At 50.5% G+C, this 10,006-nt stretch overlaps 1 protein-coding gene across 1 annotated transcript; it reads right to left on the bottom strand.

The window, feature by feature from the left end:
• Positions 1 to 8,774: 8,774 nt before the first annotated feature.
• Positions 8,775 to 9,713, bottom strand: LOC103292393 (olfactory receptor 10P1). Its single transcript, XM_008148590.2, has one exon. The coding sequence runs from the start codon at positions 9,711 to 9,713 to the stop codon at positions 8,775 to 8,777; it is 939 nt and encodes a 312-aa protein (XP_008146812.2).
• Between the last annotated feature and the right edge of the window lie 293 nt (positions 9,714 to 10,006).

Here is a 10,006-nt window from a genome sequence, read left to right on the forward strand (position 1 = left end):
TCACCCGGATCCAGGGACACATGGTCTCACCCGGACCCAGGAACGTTTGGCCACTCCCAGACCCAGGGCCACTTGGGCTCACCCGGGCCTAGGTGCACGAGGCCTCACCCAGATCCAGGGACACATGGTCTCACCCGGACCCAAGGACGCTTAGCCTCTCCCAGACCCAGGGGCACGTGGCCTCACCCGGGCCTAGGTGCACGAGGCCTCATCCGGATCCAGGGACACATGGTCTCACCCGGACCCAGGGACGTTTGGCCTCTCCCAGACCCAGGGCCACTTGGGCTCACCCGGGCCTAGGTGCACGAGGCCTCACCCGGATCCAGGGACACATGGTCTCACCCGGACCCAGGGATGCTTGGCCTCTCCCAGACCCAGGGCCACTTAGGCTCACCCGGGCCTAGGTGCACGAGGCCTCACCCGGATCCTGGGACACATGGTCTCACCCGGACCCAGGGATGCTTGGCCTCTCCCAGACCCAGGGCCACTTGGGCTCACCCGGGCCTAGGTGCACGAGGCCTCCCCCGGATCCAGGGACACATGGTCTCACCCGGACCCAGGGACGCTTGGCCTCTCCCAGACCCAGGGCCACTTGGGCTCACCCGGGCCTAGGTGCACGAGGCCTCACCCAGATCCTGGGACACATGGTCTCACCCGGACCCAGGGACGCTTGGCCTCTCCCAGACCCAGGGCCACTTGGGCTCACCCGGGCCTAGGTGCACGAGGCCTCATCCGGATCCAGGGACGCATGGTCTCACCCGGACCCAGGGACGCTTGGCCTCTCCCAGACCCAGGGCCACTTGGGCTCACCCGGGCCTAGGTGCACGAGGCCTCACCCGGATCCAGGGACGCATGGTCTCACCCGGACCCAGGGACGCTTGGCCTCTCCCAGACCCAGGGCCACTTGGGCTCATCCGGGCCTAGGTGCACAAGGCCTCACCCGGATCCAGGGACACATGGTCTCGCCCGGACCCAGGGACGCTTGGCCTCTCCCAGACCCAGGGCCACTTGGGCTCACCCGGGCCTAGATGCACGCGGCCTCACCCAGATCCAGGGACACCTGGTCTCGCCTGGACCCAGGGGTGTGTGGGCTCTCCCAGACTCAGGGGCGCTTGGCCTCGCCCGGGCACGGGATCCAGCGTCATCCGGGTCCAGGGGCACTTGGCCTCACCCGGACCCGGAGTCCGGCCTCACCTGGACCCAGGGGCATGTGGCCTCACCTAGACCCAGGGACTTGAGACCTCACTTATACCCAGGGGCGTGTGACCACACCCGAGCCCAGAGGCGCGCAACCCCGCCCGCACCCGGGTCTCAGCGGGGCCCCATCTTCCCGATCCCAATTCCTGCCGGTCAATCCCCCCTCAGCAATTCCCCTGGCCATCCTTCCAGAGCTCCAGTATGGCTGCTGCAGAACTCGTCGGGCGGCGGCTCGGCGAAGCTCCGGTGCACCCGGTGCATGGCGGTGGGCCAGTCTGGCGTCGCTGCGTCGGCCCTTGGGTCTGCATCGGTGGCCGGTCGCCGAGCATGTGCACCTGGCCGCTTCTGGGGCGTTGAGATTCTTGACGGACTCAGAGGTCAGCAAGCGCGGAGTCTCCCACCCCATGTCTCATAGGGGCTCGTCTGTCCGTGCTTGGCTGCCAGTGGAGCCGTCCCCTCAGCCGGAGACCGCCGGGGGAACTGCGCCGAGCACGTTCCAGGCCGCTGTTGTATCGCCTGAGCCATAGTTCTTTTGTGTCGCCTGAGCCGTAGTTCTTAAAGTGTGGTCTTTGGGTCACCGGCATCAGCATCATCCCACATACCCCTTTTATTCTAGTTGTAGAGCATCTACTCAGCCAGCCCTATGGTGGTCTTGGATGGTGTCTGCTCTGCTCTCTTGTCGTAGTCTCAAAGTTGTTGTCCTTCCTTTAACTCTTTAATCTCTAACTCTGACCTCCAGGCTCTGCAAAGGGGCACGTGCCAATCCCAGTGGGGGCGGGCGTTACTCAGGGGTTTTCCTGGCTACTTTTCCTATGTGTAGGATGGTCTCTGCACACACACACATACACACACTATACATATGTATGTAATACATGTGCACATATAAGGCACACATGCAGGTGCACACACACACACACACACGTGCACACAGAGTTGCAGTAGATTAATAGGAGGTGGAACAGAGGCCCAGAGAGGACATTCGTTTAAAGAGCCTGGAGACATGGGTCTAGCCCTCGCTCTGGCCCTCAGTCACCACAGAAAAATCATATCCTCCCCCATCTTTGTGTCCTTTACTGTGACGGGTGGAGTTAGAGCAGGTGTCTCCAGGGCGTCTTCTTCCTGTGGCCTACGTGCAGACACATTACAGACGTGCGGGTGGGCAGTGGGTTTGGAGGCTGGGTCCTCAGTGTTCAGTTACTCTGGCTTTGGGGGCAGATGGACCCGTTGGAGTCCTGGTTCTGCTGCTGCCAGGCGGTGTGACCTCGGACAAGACACTCCATCTCTCACCATGAGCTCATCTACAGGGTAAGGTGAATGGAACCTCATTGTGTCAGGATGAGTGAGGCGATTTCTGCACCAAGGCTGATGAGGTGGGATGACATGTTATCACTGGTCTCAGCTCTGCCCTGAACTCACTGAGCGACCTTGGGTAAACCACAGGAGCTTTCCTAGGTCTCAGTTTCCTGCTCTGTAGATGGAGTTTGGACGAGTAGATCTCCAGCACCTTCCCTCACCATCTCCTCACGCACAGCTCGGAGAGAGGGACGCCCACCCGGGCTGTTTGGAGATTCACCACACGGGAGCGATGTGAGCCCACTTTGAAAAAACCTCCGCATGACGCTGCTCTCGAGGAAAAGGTCCCTGTGGATCCATTTCCCACTCTGTACCCCGTTCTGTCTTTTTTATTTATAAAGTACTTTAATTGGAAACTGCAGAAATGCTCATCATAAATCTGGAAACAACCAGACTTACGAGTGTCCTCATCTGTGTTCTACTCACAGCTTTCTACGATGTTTATACTTGAAAAATGTGTGCTCACAACCAGAAACATTCACTTTTGACCAAACTGAAAAATTGAACTATTAATAAAAACATTTCCAAAGGCATAAAAAGGAATAATTGGTTGAAAATAAATTACACATTTAAAAATATAAAAATCTGTTTAAACAAATTCCATCTTTTTCTTTTGCTGTTTTATATATGAGTTTCCCCTATTTCTGATCAATGGAAATAGGGAAAAATCATATGGATCAGAAATAATCAATGGATCAGAAATATATTAAAAAAACCACAGAAAACAAAAAGACTCATTCCATCCAGAGTCTATCATTGTTAATACTTTGGTGTATATATATCTTAATTTCTATCTATCTGAATATATATTTTATATTGAGAACTTACTGTTTTTTTTACCTTGCTTTTATCACTTAATAATATATTGTGAACATCTTTCCATGTCAATAAATTAACTTAAAAATAAACACTTTATTTCAGAATAGTTTTAGACTTACAGAAAAATTGTGAAGGTAGTAGCATATATTATTCCCATGTACCCCACCTCCTGTTTTATTAGTAACATCTTATTATTTATTTATTTTTAAAAATATATTTTTATTGATTTCAGAGAGGGAGAGACATCAATGATGAGAGAGAATCATTAATCAGCTGCTTCCTGCATGCTCCCCACTGGGATTGAGCCCACAGCCCGGGCATGTGCCCTGACCGGGAATTGAACTGTGACCTCCTGGTTCATTGGTTGATGCTCAACCACTGATCCACACCAGCTACAATGATATTTTAAAAACTAAAATCTGATCTTGTCACTCAGGATGAGTCCCTGAATTCTCAAGCCACCCCAACATCCTTCATGATCTGCACTGGGTAGAGGTGGGAGCAAACTCATTATCCTGCTCCTAGGTTTACCACAAGATGAAAGGATTTTTAGAATTCCACTTCCAGAAGGTAACAAGGACAGAAGCACTTCCCATTTTTCTCTAACCCCTCACTCATTTCTTGGTTTTTTTTTTTTAAATTTTATTTTTCAACTAGTGGCCTGGTGCACAAAATTTGTACACATTAAAAGGGGATTAATTAGAAGAAATATTTTAACCCTTTGCACTCGCTTGCTTTTTTCTCGGTAGTGCTACCGATGCTAACCGTGTTGAGTCACACTCGACATCCGAGTGCAAAAGGTTAATATTGCTATTTGCCTTTTCTCTATAATAGAAGTGTCAGAGATGAAAGAAAATCAGTAAAATTATGAAAATCTTCCTCCTGTCAGAGTCTGGGGTGCGCCGAAGGACCCAGAGTCAAGTCCCCGCCCACCTGCGGCACCTTAAAATCTAGCAAAACCCAGACCTGGCCGGCCCCACCCCCGTCAAGCCCCTCCTGGTGGGGTTGTGGCCTGAGGTCCCCTGTCAAGTCCCGCTGGGTGGGGGGGCATGGCCTCAGGTCCCCCGGCCTGGTGCTGGGGCAGGGGGCGCAGCCTCAGGTCTCCCCATGCCGGGGTGGGGGGCGCGGCCTGAGGTCCCCCAGCCTGGGGCGTGGGGAGCGGCCTGAGGTCCCCTGGCCCAGCACTGAGGGGTGGGGTGCACCTTGAGGTCCCCTGTCAAGCCCCACCAGGCGGGGGGCGCAGCCTCAGGTCCCCTGGCCCGGTGCCAGGGCGGGGTGAGTGACCTGAGGTCCCCCGGCCTGCCGCTGGGGTTGGGGTGCACTGCCTGAGGTTCCCTGTCAAGCCCCACTGGGCAGGGGGCACAGGCTCAGGTCCCCTGCCCCGGCCCAGCGGCAGGCAGCCTCAGGTCCCTGCTGATTGCTCCTTAAGGCTCTTTATGGGAACTCGGCCTCCACTGTGGGTGCAGCCATCTTGTGTTACAGAAACCTCACCTCTGCTGTGGGTGTAGCCATCTTGTGTTACGGAAACCTCGCCTCAGCTGTGGGCGCCGCCATCTTTGTGATGGTGTGATGGTAAATTTGCATATCCCCCCTTTATTATATAGGATTACATTCAACATTATTTTGTATTAGTTTCAGGTGTAGCACTCGGTTCTTACGGGAGGAGGAGTGACTTACTGATACAGTAGAAAGCATCTTTTCGCATGGGGGTGGTGTAAGCCCTCTTCGGCTTTCTTTCTCAGGCTGACCTGTCTTTCATCCTTCAGGTAGTGAGCTTCGGGGCAGGCCCAATTGGAGTGACCTGTCATTTGTATAGATTCTCTGCTGTTAACTTGGGCGTAGCGGTAAATGTGGAGAGTAGGAAGCTCTTTTTGACCTTGGATTCAAGCCATATCCTCCAATTCAGCTTGACTAGTAATAAAGCTGATCGTTTGCTTCCTAACTTCAGTGTATTTTCCTAGTTGGTAGAGAACCCAAAGGGAGAGATGCGTGGTTAATTAGACCTCTTCAAACTCCAACAACTTCGGACGCTGCATATCTCCTTCCTCTCTTGTCACTTTCCCATTGCCCAGTATACTCGACTATAATGAGCATCCTGCAGTTCTTGGAGTGAGACACACACTTGCTGACCTCAGGACCTTTGCACATTCTATTTCCTTTCTTACTTCTTCCCCTGGATAACTTCTTGTTATGCAGACTTCAGTTAAGGTATCTCTTCCTCCTTGGAGCCTTCTCAGGTTGGATTTGGGACTTCTCCTTTGTACTCCTGACCATCCTATCTTGCGGCTGTTGTTTGTACATGTCTCATATAAAATTGTAATTGCCTGTTAATTGTTCTGTCTCACCCATTATGTTGGTTTTATTCTCCTTTGCACTAAATTCCTGGCACACAGCTTGACATGGTATTTTCTGAATGAATGTATTAAACTTGAGCTTCCCAAAGGGTACACCATGGCACACTGGAGGGCCAAATGGATTGGAAGTATCTGTAAGAGTGTGGTCCTCTTTGCCCTTGGTTTCTACATTGTGGGGTCTTGGAATGGACAGAGCTCCCAGGCTCATTGCATCTGGCCATAAATAGCCTTGCCTGGGGCTACTCAGCAGGAAGCCCCAAAAGAGTGGGGTTGGTGATGCACCCTAGGTTCCTGCAGCTGGTGAGAAAAATGAGTGATAGACACTATTTGGCCTCAATAGGTTGAGGGCAGCCTAGAGGTGCTCTGTAACCTTCATGTCTACTCTTGCAGCCAGCTCCCAAGTGTCCTGCTGCCCACTGTGGACGAGGGGCCCATGGAGCTGTGGGGGTGTGGGGGTTCATGTGACAAGGAGCTCTGTGCCCAGCCCAAGGTGTGGCCTTCAGGGGTGGAGGGTGGGGAGTCCTGGGGATCTCCTAAGCTCTCCATGGTGGTCCTGAATCTTTGTCTTCATATATATCCAATACTTCTGCCCATTACCTGCTACTGTGCCCTATTGTGGTATATAATCTAGCTGCATGGTGGCTGTATGCACAATCTGCACAGTAGAGCTCCAGTAATACTGTATCGAAATACCTGACATGAAAAAGTGTGATTGAAAGTAGGCACTGTTGTCAAGTAATAAGGAAACCTTTGGAGAAGCAGTCGTCAACCGGTGGTTCGCGGACCACTGGTGGTCCGTGAGGTCCGAAAGGTTGGCTACTGCTGGATATAGTCAATAATCCATAATAATAAAAGCGTCATATGCAAATTGACCGAATGGCCATCTGGACGTCCTTCTGGATGACCTTCCGGACAAAGCTGGGGCTGCAGCCACAGGATCGAGGCAGCCACCGCAGCTGCGAAGGCCTACTCTTGCATGAATTTTGTGCATCGGTCCTCTAGCATTGTAATAACTGTGTGTGGTGCCATATGGGTACTAGACTTATTGGAGTGATCACTTTGTAAGGTATATAAGTGTCTAATCACTATGTTGTGCACTCGAAACTAATATAATCTTGTATGTCAACTGTAATCAATCAATCAATAAAAAAAGACACCCAGGGATAAGATGGCCATTTACAAATCAAGAAGCGAGGCCTTCACAGCCCTCAGAAGGAACCAGCCCTGCGGACACTTGCATCTCGGAATTTTAGCCTCCAGAGCTGTGAGGAAATAGATGGCTGTTGTTTAAGCCAAAAAAAAAAAAGAAAAAAGGAGAAAAAGAGAAAAAGTATTATTGGAAATGAAATCCTTTTATAAAATTACAAGAATTTTCAATGAAAGAAAAGCTAGTAAATGTAAATATATATGTACATGTAATTTCAATGATTTAAAAATTTTGAATGACTGAAAAGGCTTTTCATTTTTTATCACCCATTTCTGCGAGTAGTTTTCTTGGATGGTGACCTTCAGTTATTTTAAGAAATCAGTACTTAAAGATCTTGATCAGGAGGTGGTTAGCCATTTTTCAAGCACAAATCTAATATAATAATTATATTCACAGAAGCAAGCTCAAGTTTCTAATATGTATTAAATTTTATTTGGAAGTTTTATGTGAAACCAGTATTTATTACTGTATACTTTTAAATAATTATTGCATATTTTATTTTCTTTGTAATTATATAGTAAAAGGGTACAATAAAAATTTTAATATGTATAATTTTTATTTGTAATATTACAAAATTAAAGAAACCCCCAAAATGCAATATTCTAAAAAAACCCAAATTTACTATTGATACTAATTCCTATGAGTTCGCTGTGCTACCATACACAAGTCAATAAATTAAAGAAACTATTAAATATATGAAACATTTAGCACCAGAAGCCTTAAAATCTAACCGTTTGTAGTAGCCCTTCAAAAAGCTACAAGTTGGCCTAGCCGGAGTGGCTCAGTGGTGGGCCACTTAGTTTAATGTCAAGTTCATAGACATCTGCTTTCATGATTGACACGGACCTCTGAAGGTCCTCTGAAGGATGAATTCAGGCAGAGTCTAATTTTCCTTAACCCAGACACTATTGGTGTAGCCAGGGCAATCACCTTGTTCAGGGATCTAAAATAACTTAGAAGATGCCAAATGTTCTTCCCATAGGCAGCATTCCCTTTCATTCTTCTTCTTTTTAAAAAAATATTTTTATTGATTTCAGAGAGGGAGAGAGAAATAGAAACATCAACGACGAGAGAGAATCATTGATTGCCTCCTGCACATCTCAACTGGGGATCGCGACTGCAACCTGGGCACGTGCCTTGACTGGGAATTGAACCATGACCTCCTGGCTCATAGGCTGACTGTAGGAATCCCTTTCCACGTCCAGCGTGGTCCAGGGTTCCGGTTCAGGGTTCGAGTTCTGGAGAAGGGCCGCACACAAATGAATGGAGACTTGAGAAATTCAATTTGGCGAAATGGTGGGCCAGGCGGTAGTCCACCTCTAGTGGGAGAACTACCGACTGCTCTGGCTCTGCCATCCCTTTTATTGAGGCTTTGGGGAAAACATCATAGGCAAGATAAACAGAAATATACATGTAGCCCTTAGGCAGGAAATAACAAAAACTTAATGGGACAAACCAAGGTGGAAGCTGCTTCAGCTAACAATGTCTCAACTAAAGGGGTGAGTGGTTAGAGCAATTAAGGTTGTTGACCAGCCTTCCTGGCTTCCTGTCAACATCTCTCCTTTAGTGAAACTGATTTGTTTCCGGCAGATGACACTCAACCACGGAGTCTGTCGGCTGGGTCCCCTCCATTCTTTCTTACCCTGTAGCGCTGATAGTGAGTCTGGGGTGTGGTTAGGAGGTAAGATACAGATTTACTTCTGTTTTAATTCCAGCCTTTTCTGCCAGGAAGCCTTATTTTTTTCAGGTGCTGCATGGTTTCTATTAGACTGTGGCTTTAGTCCAGCACCTGAAGGCAGTCAGTGGGTGAGCAGGCACCCCTCTCCCCCGCCCCCCGAGACCCCTCAGGGTGGGAAGACCTGCCTCTTCACCAGGTGCCGCAGGGCCCCCGCCACCTCCTTGTTTCGGAGGGTGTAGATGATGGGGTTGAGCATGGGTGTGACGACCGTGTAGAAGAGGCTGAGGATGCGGTCTGTGGTCACCGAGGAGCCTGCCCGGGGCTGGATGTAGGTGATGCTGGCTGTTCCAAAGAAGAGGAAGACCACAAGCAGGTGGGAAGAGCAGGTAGAGAAGACCTTGCGGCGGCTCTGGGTGGAGGCCATTGCCAAGATGGCACCCAGGATGCGGACGTAAGAGGTGACGATCAGAGAGAAGGGGACCATGATGAAGACCACAGTGGCTGTCATCACAGAGATCTCGCTCCTGTGCTTCCCAGCACTCGCCAGCCTCAGGACCGGCAGGATGTCACAGAGGAAGTGCGGGACGACTGGGTGGCGGGGGAAAGGCAGGGTGAAGATGAGGGAGGAGTGGGTGGTGGCTGTGATGATGCCCATGAGCCAGGAGCTGCTCACCATGGCCACGCAGGCCCGCCTGCTCATGAGGACGGAGTAGTGCAGGGGCCGGCAGATGGCGGCGTAGCGGTCATAGGCCATGGCTGTGAGCAGGCAGCACTCTGAGATGCCCAGGACAATGAAGATGTACATCTGGGCTGCACAGCCCTGGAAGGAGATGGCCTGGGGATGCAGGGAGGCCAGATCAGCCAGGGTCCTGGGCACAATGTCGGTGGTGTAGAGGAGCTCCACTACCGAGAGGTGGCGCAGGAAGAAGTACATGGGCGAGTGCAGGGAAGGGCTGGCCTGGGTGAGGAGGATGATCATGGAGTTACCCAGCAAAGTGACCAGGTAAACCAGAAGCACCACCCAGAACAGGGGGCCCTGCAGGGCCCTGAGGTCGGAGAATCCTAAAAGGATGAATTCAGGCAGAGTCTGATTTTCCTTAACCATCACTTCAGGCTAGAACCTATGGCACAGCCAAGAAAGAGAGGTTTACATGGAATCAGCATTTCTGTAACTTAGTAAGGCACTTTTCGGACAGCCCCTCTCAAATCGACCGAGACAGTTAGGGTCTCCGCTTTATGGATGAGGCCCTAGGTTTCTGAGGGTTTAAATAATTTGTCCGAGGTAATATCAAGGGAGTGGTAGGCCTGAGACTTTAATCTAGGTTTCTTGACTCCAAATTCCATGCATTTCCCATGTTCTCTAAGCTCTGGGTCCTGGGTGCAGGGCCTGACTCCCAA

The sequence above is a fragment of the Eptesicus fuscus genome, chromosome 7 (assembly GCF_027574615.1).
Source record: "Eptesicus fuscus isolate TK198812 chromosome 7, DD_ASM_mEF_20220401, whole genome shotgun sequence".
Classification (NCBI taxonomy): domain Eukaryota; kingdom Metazoa; phylum Chordata; class Mammalia; order Chiroptera; family Vespertilionidae; genus Eptesicus; species Eptesicus fuscus.